Raw genomic sequence first — 17,724 nt, 5'->3', positions numbered from 1 at the left:
CGGGGTTTCACCACGTTGGCCAGGCTGGTCTCGAACTCCTGATCTTAGGTGATCCGCCCGCCTAGGCCTCCCAGAGTGCTGGGATTACAGGTGTGAGCCACTGTGCCGGCCTCTCTAGTTCTTTTTACAAGTCATTTGCCTTTGGACTTTTAAGATCTAAAAAGTATCACACTGCTTATGAGTATTTTTTGAGATTGTATAATTTAACCAGGAAACATGATTTTAGGAGTCATAGTGTAATGATTAGGTGTGGAGACTCTTGACTGTCAGCCTGTGTTTGTATCTCTGCACCATGACTTAATACTTTTACCAATTTTTTTTTTTTTTGGAGACAGTCTTGCGCTGTCGCCAGGCTGGAGTGCAATGGCGTGATCTTGGCTGACTGCAATCTCCGCCTCCGGGGTTCAAGCAATTCTCCTGCCTCAGCCTCCTGAGTAGGTGGGACTACAGGCGCATGCCACCATGCCCAGCTAAATTTTTTTGTATTTTTAGTAGAGACGGGTTTCACCATGTTGGCCAGGATGGTCTAGATCTCCTGATCTCGTGATCTGCCTGCCTCGGCCTCCCAAGTGCTGGGATTACAGGCGTGAGCCACCACACCTAGTCTTTACCAAATTATTAATCTCTCCAAGCTGTACTCTCCTCATCTTTTAAAGGAGTTGAAATTAAACCTTTCTTATGAAGTAGGGAGAGAGAACTAAATGAGAAACATCATGTTAAAATAGTGCAGTTCTGATTTTCTGTAGCTCAGAATTTCATTTATATTGATACTGATTTCTGTATCTGGGAATTAGGTTACTGAAAGTGTATTGCTACTTGAGTTGCTTTGTGCTCGAATTTTATCAGTAGATAAGAAAATAAATAATTAAAATTTTTTGTTTTATGGGATGGGAAAAGGAAAGTCATTATTTTAAGCAAGATATCAAATGCTTAATCTGTTTGTGAGATTTAGGGGGTTTTTAGCTATGAAACACCTTTACTTTTGAAAGTTCTGCAGAAAAAAATTATTTATTCAACAGATACTTGGTGTCAGGTGTGTATCAGGGAAACATGCAAAATGACATGGTTTCCTGCAGCCAAACTTGCAGTCAGTTGGGGCAAGAAAAAAATAATAAAACATTAAAAAAAAAAAGATAAGTGATACTAAGAACACAAAGGGCTTCCCTAAAGCAAAAACAGAAGGCTACCTAGGATGGCTAGGCAATGCCTTTTAAATATGGAACTGAAGCATGTTGAAGGAACTGGCCATCTAAGATGGCTGGTGTTGTGTAAAGGCCTTGGGGCAGGAAAAGGTGTGGCCTGCTGAAGTAACACCGGGAAGATGAGTGTGGTGGGTGGAGGATTGTTGAGGGCTGGGAGCCAGATATGAAATGAGAGGTTTTGCGCGCGCACGTGTGTGTGTGTGTGTGTGTGTGTGTGTGTTTAATTGACTTTTGCAACTGGCTGAAGAATAGATTGTAGATACAGAGACAAGAGTTGGAAACGGTGTAATCCCATCTAGAGACTGTTGTGGGCTTGTCTTCAGTGATGACAGTAGAGAATGAAGAGATGGGTTTGGGGTGTAATTTAGAGATAGAACCTACCAGGTATGCTGGTAAGTGAGGTGTGGAAGGAAGAGGAAAAGGAACTGAAATCACCGGGGTTTTTGTTCAAGCACTTAGGTAAATAGAGGTGCCATTTGTTTAAAGAGAGCAGACAGACAATGGTGGGACACATTTGAGAGGGAAATCTGAATTGCAGTTAGTTGAGGAATGAGTGGAACGTGAGAAAGTGGACACATGTTCAGTAGCTATGGCTGTGATGAGAAGAGAGCAGATGTTTCCTCAAAGAGGAATTAGGATGAAGTCAAAGATGGGAGGTGTGTTTTTGTTTTAGAGTGAAATATAGGACATAGTTAACTACTGACGCAGGATAATTACACAGAGGGGGAAAGATGTTGGTGGAGAAGAGGGAGGATAACCAAATCCAGTTTGGTTTGAGTGTGAGGCAACAATAAAGGTAATGGTCCCCAGAACACAAGCGGAAGAAAGGATAGTTTTAAGTGAGGTAAGTTTATGAGGAAAATAGCTTTCATTTATTCAGAGTGTTGTCTGTGCTGAGAGGAGGGAGCATAGGAGTCTGTAAGAAGTGATTTGTTGGAATGTTAGCGCTTTGGGCATTTTACCAACTTTGTATAGTGTACAAGATTTTAACTTTCTAGCTCCTAACCTCTTTCCCCCATTTCAGTTATATAAGGTATCAAAGGGAAACTGAACTTGTTGCGTCGGAGTTGATGGTTCGAAATACCATCCCTTCCCCAGCATGTTTTCAGAATTCGGTGTCTCTTCTTACCAGTTGCCTTCTCTGACCTCCTGCTAATTCTCCCTTACCTTCGTACCTCATTCTTCTATTGTACTCTGAAACATGTTATATGAGTTTCCTGTTGCTACTGTAGTAAGTTACCACAAACTTAGTAGTGTAGAACAACACAGATTAACTGTCTTCTAGTACTGTAGGTTAGAAGTGTGACACAGGGCTCACTGGACTAAAATCGGGGAGCTGGCATTCCTTTTTGGAGACTCTGGGGAAGAATTTTTTTCCTGATCCTGTCCAGCTTCTAGAGACTGCTCACATACCTTGGCTGGTAGCCCCTTTCTCCATCTTCAAAGGCAACAGCATAACATCTCTCATCCTGGTTTTGTCTCCTCCTCCTCACACCTGTTTCTCTGACCCTCTCATCTGCCTCCTCCTACTACTATTAAGGATTCATGTCATTACACTGGACCCACCTGGATGATCCGGAATGAAGTCGCTGTCTTAAAGTCAGCTGATTAGCAACCTTAATTTTATCTATTACCGCAATTTCCCCTTGCCATGTAACCTATTTATAGGTTCCAGGGATCAAACCGGAGGGCATCGTTGGGGGACCATTACCTACTACATATATGTTATAATTTATACTGTTACTCATCTTTGTATTAGCACAGTAGTGCCTGAAATGTTGTATACATGAATCAAGAAATGTATAGAGAGGCCGGGCGCAGTGGCTCACGCCTGTAATCCCAGCACTTTGGGAGGCCGAGTCGGGCGGATCACGAGGTCAGGAGATCGAGACCATCCTGGCTAACAAGGTGAAACCCCGTCTCTACTAAAAATACAAAAAAAAAAAATAGCCGGGTGCGGTGGCGGGCGCCTGTAGTCCCAGCTACTTGGGAGGCTAAGGCTGGAGAATGGCATGAACCCAGGAGGCGGAGCTTGCAGTGAGCCTAGACTGCACCACTGCACCCCAGCCTGGGCGACAGAGCGAGACTCCGTCTAAAAAAAAAAGAAAGTATAGAGAATGCTTATTTATTAAATGTTCCTTTTCTTTCCCCTCCACCCTCCCTTTTTAGTGACGGGTCAGTCTTACGAGAATATGGTAACCGAGATCATGTCAATGGGCTATGAACGAGAGCAAGTAATTGCAGCCCTGAGAGCCAGTTTCAACAACCCTGACAGAGCAGTGGAGTATCTTTTAATGGTGAGAAACATGTTTTACTTTACTCCATTCTGTTGTTTAAGATCAAAATCTCAAAGAAACAGAGTTTAAAGGACCAGTTCACTTGTTACTGATATATGCTAGATGATATACATAATGCTTTTTTTTTCTAGTATGTTTGTATTTTGTGTTAATAAAATGTAACCTTTTTTAATCGAATGGTCCAACATTGTAGTAGCTTTTTAGGTGCCACAATGTGTGAATTATTCAGAACAAAAATTTCTTTTTTTTTTTTTGAGATGGAGTCTCGCTCTGTTGCCCAGGCTGGAGTGCAGTGGCACGATCTCTGCTCACCACAAGCTCCACCTCCCAGGTTCACGCCTTTCTCCTGCCTCAGCCTCCCAAGTAGCTGGGACCACAGGTGCCTGCCACCATGCCTGGCTAATTTTTTTGTATTTTTAGTAGAGACGGGATTTCACCATGTTAGCCAGGATGGTCTTGATCTCCTGACCTTGTGATCCACCCGCCTTGGCCTCCCAAAGTGCTGGGATTACAGGCGTGAGCCACCATGCCCGGCCGCAGAACAAAAATTTCAAACTTGAGAGTCCAGGCCAAATTATTTTGCTTCTACTGTGTATATTTCTGTCATAAGTTGCCAACTTTTTAAAAACTGGGAAATTTCACATAAAAGTACAGATTTCTGGTTTATCTGGACAACTTTGATCCAAGATTTTTGCAAGGGATTAAGGAAAATATTTTAGATCGTGGAATCTAATTCGTTATCCTCTGATTCACTCCGTTACCAATGTAACATCATGCATTTAATGAATGATGTTACATACCTGGTTCCGTTGACATTTGAATTTGTTTTTATAATCAGTAGGAGTTCAGGGACTTTTTGAATAAGGTTTTCTTTTTTTACTGGTAATGGGAGTTTTTGAGAAATAGGTTGTTGTGGACATCAACTGAAACCCTTGGTATTAAGATGAAAGTCTGCAAGTTTTACAGATGTGACACAGGCTAAAGTAATTGAATTAACTTATTAAAAATCTTAGACTTCTATAATTGTCTTTGGTGTTTTGGAGTATTATCAAAGTCTGAATTGCCCTAAATATCATCTTAAAGTTGCATGATTCTAACCCTTTTGGGAATTACATCCACAGTTTAACCCATTCCTTTGTGTCTAGGTTGTACTTCTGTTAAAAACTCCTTTCAGGTAGCTAGCTAGTTTCAGAAGAGTCAGTTATAAGCCTCATAACTGTACTCTGCCTCCACCATTTATTTGCCCATGCATTTGCATGTAAAGTTCACAAAACCTTTTTCTTAGCATATTATTTTCTCTTTTTAAATTCACTTTTTCATTGTCTTCTTGAGTAGTGTCTTTAAATGCTGGCAGTTTATCCAGTTTGTTTGGAATTGTGGAATTAATAATTGTTGTGAATTTGTTTGGTGAGGAGTGCGTACCCTAAACAGATTGTATAAAAGTATTAGCTTTTATGGAGTGGCTTTCATTTACACCTGATTTAGAATTCTGCATAAATTCAACAGTATCAATTATTTTGATCAAATGGATGTGGAGTTTTGAGGTATAAAAAAACAGTCATTGTTACCAAATGCTAAAACTGCTGTAGAGCATCAAATGCAAATAAATAGATGAGACATGAATTCATCAAAAACAATTTATAACTAAAATGTTTTTATATATTTGCTCTTTGTTTCATAGACTGGAGGGGAAAAGTTGCCTTTAACTGTTACTAGTTAAGAGATAAGGTGAATGGACGGAAAGAAGAAACGTTGAGCATTTAATAAGAGGCTATGTAATGTGTGAGAGTAGAGGTCGATCTATAGCAATGAAGATTAACTTTTTAGTTTAATAAAACAGAATTTGATGGATGCTCTGGATCCTAAATTTGTATGTAGTTTGTTAGCACTTAAATAACTGCCCATCTGAGTTAAGGGTTTGAATTGGTGAACTCATTCAAAAATACTGGTTTTAATGCCTGGAGTGACATCTAATGCCTGCAGCCATTTTCCTGCTGTGTTACTCTTCATCCTTTATATGTTGTTGCTTTTGGCTTCTGGTTTATTAGGGAATGGAAGCATTTATCATCTTATTCAATTATAATACTTGGTTCTTTTTTCTCTTCTTTTCGAAATCTGTAAGAATTTGATAAAGACTTTTTAAAAATTTTAAATGGCAAGCCTATCAGTCATGTGCATCAAAATAGGTGTCCCAAAAGATTTTAGTGCATGCAGTTTTAAGCTCTTAATAACTTTAAAAGATAAGTACTATAAACTTACAAAAGGCATCACCTAATTTCTTTTATATCGATTTTGTGAATTTTGAAAAATTAAATTTTTTGAGATATTCTAAGTATCTCATTTATGAGATACTTTGACACTTTAAGAAACACTTTACTCAAAAGTATCTCAAATTTATGAGATACTTCCTGAGTGACACTTTCTCAGTACCATGGATCAGTAGGGGAGATCCTCCTGCCTGGCCACTGTGTACCTGGTCTGTATCCATTAGATATTTTTTTCCCCAGGAGTCATTTCAGAACTGTCAAGTGTACATCAAAACCTCTTTTTTTGGATTATCTTAAGCTAGAGTTGCAAACTCCATCCTTTTTATCACTGAGTAACAGCTGATGAAGATTTCTAAGAAGTTAAAAAGTCAACTAATTTGGTTATGTTCAGTTTTAAGAAGGTACATGTATCAATGTTTTTCAAATCTGACGCTAATTACGTGTGCCTGGTAGGCGTCTTATTGAACAACACAGAATATTTCCATCATCATGGTAAGTTCTGTTGGACAGTGCTGCTTTGCATTATTATAGCAATGTGGGTTTTTCTATAATGTGCCCAGGTCATTTCTAATCTGAATCCATGCAGCTTAATAATCCTTTACTTTTAATTGAAGCAGACATCTGTTTGATGCTTTTGAAAATCAGACAAGATGTTAAACAGACTATAAATCTTTTACTCTGTATAATATTTAATTTTGCATGATGGGATATCTTAAAGCTTGGAAATTCTATTATAGGGAATCCCTGGAGATAGAGAAAGTCAGGCTGTGGTTGACCCCCCTCAAGCAGCTAGTACTGGGGCTCCTCAGTCTTCAGCAGTGGCTGCAGCTGCAGCAACTACGACAGCAACAACTACAACAACAAGTTCTGGAGGTAAAGTAGAATCTTTTGGATGGGGAGGGAATGGCCCTGAATTTTTAGTGTAAAATAATTTAATCTGAAATACTTCAGAAATCACGTTCATTCCCAGAGCAGTCGAATAATTCGTTCTCTCTTCACTAATGTTTGAGAAAAGCCCAAAAGAAACTTTCCCAAGTGGATGTAAAAGGTATCCTTGCTGATATTAAACATCAGTGTTGCAGTTTTGCTGAAGGGCATATTCTGTTTTATTTGTTCTAAGGAAAAGATGCTTTCCAGTTTGTATTTAGTGTTACTTTCTGATGCCATTCAGAATGGTTTGCTCACTGTGTCTCTTACTCTCTCCATAAATGTTACAAAGTGTATGTAATTTCAAAGCCAGCAGGATTTTAGTAATTATACAACCAAGGAAATGAAACCGTGAGAGGTTTAAAACCTTGTATCTAGAGGAGAAAGCAAAGCGTGAATTGAAGTCTCCTTACTGGGGTGCTGACCATACCCCACACATTGTTATAGGTCTGACTACAGAGCAAAGCCTGGAACCTGCGGTCAGCTTAGAAATTACGCAGTGTTCTCCTTCATTCGTTCTTCCGTATATTAATAAAGTAATTTAAACTGTTGATCTTGAAAAGGCCATTCTTCATGCATTTTGTAGCTCTGATAATGATAGTCACCTCTGGTTGACAAAGGTCACTCAGTGCTTTGTGTACAGTCTCCCAAGGAGAGGCCCTTTGTTTGTTGTGATTCAGCATATGGGAGTGGAAAGAGATGACCACAGCTCTGCTTTGGATTTGGGGTCCTGTTCCTTTCAGCACTTATTAGGTGACATAGTCTCTAAGTCTCGTTGCCTTCACCTGTAAAGCTAGTATTATATATGGAAGAACAAAAAATCCATGTGCTGTGGCCATTTCAGTTAGAATGATTGTCTTCCTGAATAGGAAATTACAACATACATCTAAAAATTCAACCTCAAAAACAATTCCTCTATGTACGATTTTTGGTTTCCTGTAGCATAACCAGACAAGTACCAGCACCCTGAAAAAGCCGGAAGTTCTGTATTTTATATTTTATTTGGCATTATTAACATTTATTATTGTGAATAGATTTTAGACTGAAGAGTTTAGATATATTAGTACTAGATTGCCATACAGCTTATTTGTCTGAGTTTTTATAGTTCACAAATGTTTGAAATTTAATGGTAATAATCAGAAGTCTTCTTTAATGTAAGTTTGTATTAAAGTTTCTCCTGATTTGCAAAACCTGACCTCAGACTTTAAGTATCTTTTTCTTCTTTGGTTCAGCATTTCCTAGGAATTCAAGCTCAGATTGTGTTCTTTTAGGGGTTTTCGTTGTTTATAAAGTAAGTGAGTTTTTGTTGTTAGTTGTGTGTATTTTTCTTAGGAACTTTTAAACAACAGGAACAACTTTTAGTACTTTTTATTTTGATAGAACACACACAGGAGACAAGTTTCTAGTATTTTATAACGTTGAGTGCCAAGGGCGATTATAGGAAAGTTTGGTTCATATTACAGTCAGCGTTCTGCACTCCTTGCCTTTACTAATAGGAGTAATTTTTGCCATATTAAACTTGCAAGTTGGTACAGTTGGAAGATTTCATCATTATTTACTTCATTTTATTACATCTGAGAACTCAAATCATTTTTTCCTTGATAGTGTTTGCTGTCTAAATGTATTGTTTAACCACTCTTTGTATATGTATTTACTGCTTTTGTTTAAAAATGTTTATGTGTATTTTAGGACATCCCCTTGAATTTTTACGGAATCAGCCTCAGTTTCAACAGATGAGACAAATTATTCAACAGAATCCTTCCCTGCTTCCAGCGTTACTACAGCAGATAGGTCGAGAGAATCCTCAATTACTTCAGGTGACTAATCAGTGTCAGTTTCACAAGTGATGTAGAGTGTGTCACATTTTGAAAAAGTCCATGAACGGTCCTTCCCCGCCTCAAATACAACTCTGTAATTGAGAATGGTGAATGTATTCTTCCAAGCTACACTTAGATATTGCAATCTAGATAGGTGTACTAAAAAAACAGTTGAGATATGGAGGTTGGGTTAAATTAAGTTGACCATATAGTAATAAGTTTGGGAAACATATATTTCCTTTTTGGAGATTCCCACTCCACATTAATATGTTAAAGAATTTGGGAAGCTGTTTAACAAAGAAACTGCCTAACTTTCAATCACTTTTCACAAGCTTATTACTCAGTTCCTTTGTTCCTTTTTCTTAGGAACTTTTAAGCAACAGGAACAACTTACTCTTAGAAAAAATAGCTGTGGGGCTTCTTTAATGCTCAGATCACCAAGTATTTGAATTTTATACAGCATTTTAGTGCCCACTAGTGTGGAAGGTAAAAAATATATGCAAGTATAAAGAATAAGGTCTATTCTTATAGTCCCACAGTAGTTTGTTTTTTTGTTTTTTTTTTTGAGCACAGGAGGCTCAGAGCAGTTAAGAATTTGAATTTCTTCACTGTTTACTTTGCCCAAAAGAACTGAATTTCTTTACTAATGTACAAGAAATCACATCCTTCCAAAGACTGAATAATCCAGAATCACTAAATTACTACGTTTGCAAAAGTGTAGCCTTTTCTCTTAGTAATATTTAGAATTTCTCTGTTCCTGCAGATACTTAATATCAGTGTATTATTTTTCTCTGTCCTTCATATCACCACAGCAAATTAGCCAACACCAGGAGCATTTTATTCAGATGTTAAATGAACCAGTTCAAGAAGCTGGTGGTCAAGGAGGAGGAGGTGGAGGTGGCAGTGGAGGAATTGCAGAAGCTGGAAGTGGTCATATGAACTACATTCAAGTAACGCCTCAGGAAAAAGAAGCTATAGAAAGGGTGAGTTTAAGTAAAACTTTAAAAAAATGAGTTCTTGGCTGGGCTCATGCCTGTAATTCCAGCACTTTGGGAGGCCAAGGCAGGTGGATCACCTGAGGTCAGGAGTTCAAGACCAGCCTGGCCAATGTGGTGAAACCCCATCTCGACTAAAAATACAAAAATTAGCTGGCGTGGTGGCACATACCTGTAATCTTAGCTACTTGAGAGGCTGAGGCAGGAGAATTGCTTGAACCTGGGAGGTGGAGGTTGCGGTGAGCCGAGATTGTGCCACTGCACTCCAGCCTGGGCAACAGAGTGAGACTCTGTCTCAAAAAAAAAAAAAAAAAATTCCTTAGTCACACTAGCCCCATTTCAAATGCTCAGAAGTCACATATTAATAATAAGGTTTTTCTATAATTTCTTTCAATAGTGTCCTGTAGTTTTCAGTGTAGAAGTTGTGTAATACTTTTGTTAAAATTATTCCTAAGTATTTTTATTCTTTTTGATGCTGTTATAAATGGATTTTTCTCTTAATTTCATTTTCAGACTGTTCATTGCTAACTATATAAAAATACAATATAATTGTGTATATTGATCTTTTATCTTAAAACCTTGAACTCTTATTTATTCATTAAGTAGTTTGTGCATGTGTTCATTAGGATTTTCCATATATAAGGTTGTGTCATCTGCACATAGAGACAGTTTTACTTCTTTTCCAATATGGATACCTTTTATTTCTTTGTCTTATCTAATTTCCCTATGTGGAGCCTCCAGTATATTACTAGACTAGCAGGAGCCAACAACATCCTTGTCTGGTTCTTGATCTTGGGGGAAAGCATTCAGTCTTTCATCACTAAGTATGATGTTATCTGTGGGTTTTTTGTGGATGCCCTTTATCAGATTGAAGAAATTCTCTTCTGTTCCTAGTTCATCACAAAAAGGTGTTGGATTTTGTCAAATTTTTTTTCTTTATTAAGATGATCATGTGATTTTTGTCCTTTAGTATGCTTTATTACATAGATTGATTTTTGTATGTTGAACCAACCTTGCATTTCTGAGATAAATTTTACTGGTTACAGCATATGATCTTTTTTATACATTGCTAGATTTAGCCTCCTTGTATTTTGTTGAGGATTTTTGCATCTGTTCATAAGTCATATTAGTCTATAGTTTTTTTGTGATGTTTTTGTCTGAATTTGGTGTCTGGGTGATACTGGCCTCTTAGAGTGAGTTGGGAATTATTCTCTGCTCTTCTGTTATCTGGAAGTATTAAGAATTGGTGTTAATTCTTTGAACAGTTGATAGAATTCACCAGTAGTCTGGGCCTGGGCTTTTCTTTTAGGGAAGTTTTGTGATTACTGATTCAGTCTCTTGTTACTTGTCTATTCAACTTTTCTATTTCTTTTTTTTTGAGACGGAGTCTCGCTGTTGCCCAGGCTGGATTGCAGTGGTGTGATCTCCCTGCTCATTGCAAGCTCCGCCTGCCGGATTCACACCATTCTCCTGCCTCAGCCTCCCCAGTAGCTGGGACCACAGGGACCCGCCACCATGCCCGGCTAATTTTTTGTGTGTGTGTTTTTTTAGTAGAAATGGGGTTTCACCATGTTAGCCAGGATGGTCTCGATCTCCTGACCTTGTGATCCACCCGCATCAGCCTCCTAAAGTGCTGGGATTACAGGCGTGAGTCACTGCACCCAGCCAACTTTTCTATTTCTTTTAGTCAGTTTTGGTGGTTTTTGACTTGGAATTTGTCTATTTTATCTAAGCTGTCTAATTTGTTGGCATGCAGTTGTACATATTTCCTTATAATCATTTTATTTCTTCTTTTGATAAAGTAATAATGTTCCTGCATTTATTCCTGATTTCAGTCAGTTGAGTCCTAAGATATTTTTGTTTTTTCCCTTCAGTTTAGCTAAAGGTTTTAATTTTGTTCATTTTGTTGTTGTTGTTGTTGTTGTTGTTAATGACAGAAATAACTTTGGGTTTTGTTGATTCTCCCTATTGTTTTTCTAGTCTTTTTTTTTTTTTAAGTCTCTCTAATGTTTGTTTCCCTCTTGCTTACTTCTAGTTTGTTCTTCCTTTTTTAGGTTAGGTTTAGTTTAGTTCTTTGTTTAGTTTTAGTTTAAGATTAAATTATTATCTATCTTTGTTAGCATAGATGTTTATAGCTATAATATTCGTTGTGGGTTTATGCTATAGCAGCATCCCATAAGTTTTCGTATGTTGTATTTTTGCTTTCTTTCATCTCAAAATGTTTTTTAATTTCCCATTTGGTTTCTAATTTAATTCATTCATTATTTAGGATTGTGTTAATTTCCACAAGTTTACGAATTTCCCGCATTTTCTCCTTTTGATTTCTAAATTCATTCCATTATAATCAGAGAATATAGTTTCAGTACTTTTCAACTTATTGAGGTTCGTTTTGTGGCCTAACATGGTATTTCTGAAGAATGTTCTATGTATACTGAAGAAGAATATAATGTAGTTCTTATTAAGTGGTCTATAAATATCTGATAGATCTAGTTTGTAGTCAAGTCTTCTGCCTTAGCTGTTTTATCTATTATTGAAAGTGGAGCTATAGATGTCTCTAACTATTATTGTTTATTGCCAATTTCTACTTTTAATTCTGTTTTTATTTTATGTATTTTGTGGCTCTGTTATATGTATTTATAATTGTTGTCTTCCTGATCCTTTTTTTAATCATAAAATGCCTTTTGTCTGTAGTAACAATTTTTATCTTAAATCTGTTTCCTCTGATACAGCCATTCTAGCTCTTTTTTGGTTACCATTTGCATGGTATATACCTTTTTCTATCATTTTACTTTCAACCTACTTGTGTCTTTGAATCTAAATTGTGTGTTTTGTAGAAGCAGGCAGTTGGATTGTACCCTTTACTTCACCTATCCTAGCTTTAATCTGGATAAAACCTAGATAACAAACCGATTTTTTAGTTTCTTCTGCTTTCACAGATGAGTAGTTATTCGTGATGAATTGGGATTTTTGCCCAAATTTTAAGGGTTATTTCCGAATATAATCTGACACAGCAGTCTTCAACCTTTTTGGCACCAGGGACCAGTTTCGAAGAAGACCTTTTTTTCTACCAACAGAGGTGGGGTGGGCGCGGTGGTTTTGGGATGAAACTGTTTCACCTCCGATCATCAGGCATTAGTTAGGTTAGAAAGTGGGGTGGGGTGGGGCAGTGGTTTTGGGATGAAGCTGTTCCACCTCACGTCATCAGGCATTTGTTAGGCTATCATACGGAGCACAGAACCTAGATCCCTCTCATGCACAGTTCACAGTAGGGTTCATGCTTATATGAGAATCTAATGCCGCTGCTGATAGGACATGAGACGGAGCTCAGGTGATAATTCAAGTAATGGGGAGCAGCTGTAAATACAGATGAAGCTTCACTTGCTCGCCCACTGCTCACCTCCTCCTCAGCGGCCCGGTTCCTAACAGGCCAATGGCTGGTACCAGTTCGTGGTCTGGGGGTTTGGGACCCGTGATCTAACTCAGGGTGATTGAGACAATTGAGGAGGGTGACATTTGGCTGAGTTTTTAAAGGCTTTTAAAAGGAGTGAGTATTGTCACAAGTGATTTTCAATATAATAGACCAGGAAAATGAAATTAAGTAGCTGGTATTACCATTTAAAATGATGTAACTGTTAAGCAGATAAAAATAGAAGACTGTCTTCAAAATGTACCATGTATTACTAATAATTGGTCACCTGTTTTTCTCGTATGGAATGTTGAATAAAGCAAGGAGATTGAGTGATGTTTGATCCAAATGAAAGACATGAGTTCGCATTAATAAATTAAACATAATTTGCCTTTAATTTACAAATAATTAGGTGAGGTGGTTAAACTATACTGCAGGTACTCTCATCCTTATCTTCACTCTTAATATACTAAAAGCCATTTGATTTACGCATTTCCGTAGAGTCATTTATTTTTAAACCATAGCAGAACGAATTTTTAATTAGGCCAAAGAGTATTTGCATAGTATCTATTAGGCTTTAACTAGAAACAAAGACTTTTTTAGGTGATTAGTAAAGGAAAGGGTCTAGATTCCATCTAATCCCTTGGGTTGGGCAGTAAATCCATATTGATAGAGATGAATTCATGTAAAATTCTCAAGAGCTTTTTTGGGTTGCAGTATGTTTTTGAGTAATGATTTGTCTTTAGTGCTATACTGGAATCTATAATATGTAAATAAAATTAAATGTGCCATTATTGGTGTGTTGGATTTATATTTTTTTCCTTTTTCTTCCAGTTAAAGGCATTAGGATTTCCTGAAGGACTTGTGATACAAGCGTATTTTGCTTGTGAGAAGAATGAGAATTTGGCTGCCAATTTTCTTCTACAGCAGAACTTTGATGAAGATTGAAAGGGACTTTTTTATATCTCACACTTCACACCAGTGCATTACACTAACTTGTTCACTGGATTGTCTGGGATGACTTGGGCTCATATCCACAATACTTGGTATAAGGTAGTAGATTGTTGGGGGTGGGGAGGGAGGGATCTAGGATATAGGGCAGGGATAAATACAGTGCATGTCTGCTTCAATTAGCAGATGCCGCAACTCCACACAGTGTGTAAAATATATACAACCAAAAATCAGCTTTTGCAGGTCTTTATTTCTTCTGTAAAACAGTAGGTAACTTTTCCTAGGTTTCACTCTTTTTAGTGTACTAGATCCAGAAACTTAGTGTAATGTCCTGCTTTATATTTCTTTGACTTAACATTGGTTTCAGAAAGAATCTTAGCTACCTAGAATTTACAGTCTCTGTTTCATGGCAACACTGGATAATGGCTTTGTGAAATTTAAAAAATTTTCGTAGCGACTGTAAACAGAAATGCCAAATTGATGGTTAATTGTTGCTGCTTCAAAAATAAGTATAAAATTAATGTGTAAGGAAGCCCATTCTTTCATGTTAAATACTTGGGGTGGGAGGGGAGAAAGGGAACCTTTTCTTAAAATGAAAATAATTACTGCTATTTTAAAATTTCTTGATCATTGAATGTGAGACCCTTCTAACATGATTTGAGAAGCTGTACAAGTATAGGCAGAGTTATTTTCCTGTTTACATTTTTTTTTTTGTTTTGGGGAAAAAATTGGTAGGTGTCTAATTACTGTTTACTTCATTGTTACATTGCAGTAAAAGTTTTAAAACAACCATTGCATGTTTGCTTTTGATGTATCCCTTTGTGAAATTAGCACTTTTGGGGCCAATGGAGAAATGCAGCATTCACTCTCCCTGTCTTTTCCCCTTCCCTCAGCAGAAACGTGTTTATCAGCAAGTCGTGAGTCAAACTGCTGCCTTTTTAAAAACCTACAAAATGCTGATTCAGTTCAAAATTAATGCAAATGTTTCAAAACTGGGTTTCTGATATTTGTAAATGTGTTTCTTTATTAGATAAGAGTGTATTACCATTAAAGTCATTAGTATAATATTGCTTTCAAAAAGAGATGGTAAACAAAACTATAATCCAGCATCTTTTATTGCATTGGAAAGACTGGCAAAGTCTTTTGGAAGGGTTGGGAGATGTGGCTGGAAAGTACTTTGGAAAATATACAATCAAGATATCTCATGGCATATTAAAAGAAAAATCTTAATAGCAGTGTTGGCTTTTATTTGGATTTTTTCATCTCAGTTTTTTTCTTTGGAATCTCCTTCATTGGCTTTGTTATTTAATCATAAACGGGGCAGATGTCTACTTGTTCAGTTTTTCAAATCTGTTTTCCTGAGTATAAATAAGTATTTAAAGAAATAATTTGGGTTGCTTTTGTTTTTTGTTTCCTTTTTTTTTTTAACCATCTGATACTAAGAAGATGAATTTGCACAGATTTCTCTCTGCATAATTTCTCAATATCTTTAGCACAGTATGGTGATGAATTTTAAGCATTTATATCACGTACTCATAACCTATTTCTTATGAAAATAAATGAAACTGGCTGGGTATGGTGGCTCACGCGTGTAATCCCAGCACTTTGGGAGGCCGAGGTGGGCAGATCACTTGAGGCCAGGAGATTGAGACCAGCCTGACCATCATGACGAAACCCCGTCTATACTAAAAATACAAAAATTAGCCAGGCATGGTGGCGCACGCCTGTGGTCCCAGCTGCTTGGGAGGCTGAGGCATGAGAATTGCTTGAACCGGGGAAGTGAAGGTTGTGGTGAGCCAAGATCACACCACTGCCATAAACATGACAGGCTTTTGGACTTTGTATTACCTGTATGTTTTATAATGGATCATGCATAATTTCTCAGGAGAATAAAATGAGAATTCGTATATATGTTCATCTTTCAAGTCAGAGCAATGAGTTGGGAAAAGAGGTAGCATTTCTGATCAGATAATGGAATACTCATTTATGACATTCTCTGTCTACTCAGATCATAGTGAAAACTGGAAACAAAAAAAAAAAAAACAGCAACCTCTTCCTTGGAAAGTGACAGCAGAAGGTGGCATGGAGCTTTTGTTCTTGGACAACAAATCTGGATATACTAGGATTAATAATTATCAGAAGACAGCTCAGGCCAAGTTTTGGTCATTCCTTACAGTAACGTGTTTATCTGCTTCTTAAAGAATCAGCCGAGACACCATAAAAGAAATAGGCTTTTTGTGCCTTTTGCTGTTACTGTTTAATTTACAAACTGTTTTGGTAAATCTCTTAATGTAAGTAGCTATTTGACTTTGGAATTTTGCATTTGAGGTATACTGTCATTTCTTGAAATCATTTTCTCGTTTAGTTGCTCTGTGGGAAATGTGAGGAAGCCTAAGTTTGTATTTGTAAATTTCTTATGCCATCCTCTAGTCAAATTTTTTTTCATTGTTTAAAAATACTGAAGTGTTCCAATATAATTTTTCCTGTACTGGATGGCTAGGATTCTAGAGAATTGATTATAAAATATTTTCAATACATCCAACATTGCACTTCTCATTTTTTAAATGATTCTGTCACATAGAATCAGATTGAAAGTTGACAATGCTTCTGTCACTGATACTTCTTTTTACTTAAGTAATTGGTTGAGTGTATCATATAGGAGGCCCAGGCACTAGATTGACTTTATTGGGTCTCCTGGTTCTTTTCTCAACACAGAGATGGGATACTTGCTGGGATGTTAAGGTTAGTGAGGTTTTTTAGGGAATGCATAAAATTTCCATTTTTCCGTACTTCTTGTCTGAAGCAGCCAGCCAAGCCTGCTACAAAATGTTCTACCAAAAGTAAGCAATTGGAGGGAATGAGTGTTCCTGACCCAGTCAGTTCTGATGGATTATCCAGTGATGAAGTTCAGTTGGCCTCCACCGTCCATTTTCCCCATTTTTTCCCCCAAGCCAAGGGCTGGCAAACTACAGCTTCATGAGCCAAATCTGGCATATACCTGTTATGTGGTCCATGAACTAAAAGTGATCTTTACATTTTTAAATGGTTTCAATTGTGTATGTTTTTTTTTATCACCTCAAAAGTTCAATTTACATTTCAGTGTCCCTAAAAGTTTTATTGAAACACAGCCATCCTCATTTGTTTACATATTGTCTGTAGCTACTTCTGTGCTACAGAAGTTTGCTGTTGGATAGCTGCAGCAGACTGTGGCCTGCAAAGCCTAAATTATCAGTATCTGGCCCTTTACAGCAAAAGTTTGGTGCCCCTGTTCAAAACTGACTAGTCTACCCTAAGTTATTATGATGCTTTTTATTTCTCTCCTGACATTCTTGGACTCTTGACTTCAGGTCTTAGCTGTAGTCTGGCTTCCATGTGACCGTCACAGATCTTTCCAGAGGAGTGGTATAACCCCTATTATCCACTCACAAAGAAAAGGAACATTGTGAGCCTGATGTGCTGGCCTAGTGGTGTCTAAGTTACTCTTGGATGTTGCTACACTGTTTCTTCTTCTTACAGTAGGATAATGAAGTCCATCACCACAATGTCAAACGCACCTGGCAAAGTGTGACAAGTCAACCAGAAAAGAAAAGCCTGATGAAAGCATCTGGAAATTCTTATGCCTTGGGATTGGAATTGGGGCAACTGGAGGAAGCATCTTAACTGCAGCTGGAAGAAGAGAGTGGGTGGAACCTTGGAGGGAGAAGTTATAGCAATTGGACGGACCTGTTTTGGTGGGTGGGTGGGTAGCTTCCAGAACTGTGTACTTTGTTCATGGGAGGATGGAAAGGGGAGAGATGAGGCTGAGTGAAGGCTTGGACTTGCTAGGAAAAAGATACTGCATTGTCAGTAACATTTGGGGAAC

The 17,724-nt window shown here is 37.6% G+C and overlaps 1 protein-coding gene across 1 annotated transcript in view; it reads left to right on the top strand.

Annotated features, from left to right (window-relative positions):
• RAD23B (RAD23 homolog B, nucleotide excision repair protein) overlaps positions 1-16,399 on the top strand; it is a 48,696-nt gene extending 32,297 nt beyond the window's left edge. Inside the window, exons 6-10 of the mRNA XM_030825102.1 lie at positions 3,372-3,499; positions 6,504-6,639; positions 8,383-8,510; positions 9,323-9,493; positions 13,746-16,399. Coding sequence (XP_030680962.1) covers positions 3,372-3,499; positions 6,504-6,639; positions 8,383-8,510; positions 9,323-9,493; positions 13,746-13,859 — 677 coding nt within the window. The 3' untranslated portion in view covers positions 13,860-16,399. The remainder of the gene's footprint in view (positions 1-3,371; positions 3,500-6,503; positions 6,640-8,382; positions 8,511-9,322; positions 9,494-13,745) is intronic.
• Positions 16,400-17,724: the final 1,325 nt, after the last annotated feature.

This window comes from Nomascus leucogenys, chromosome 1a (assembly GCF_006542625.1).
Source record: "Nomascus leucogenys isolate Asia chromosome 1a, Asia_NLE_v1, whole genome shotgun sequence".
Classification (NCBI taxonomy): Eukaryota; Metazoa; Chordata; class Mammalia; order Primates; family Hylobatidae; genus Nomascus; species Nomascus leucogenys.
Note: the sequence above shows the minus strand (reverse complement) of the source record. Positions and strands in the feature narration are given on the sequence as shown.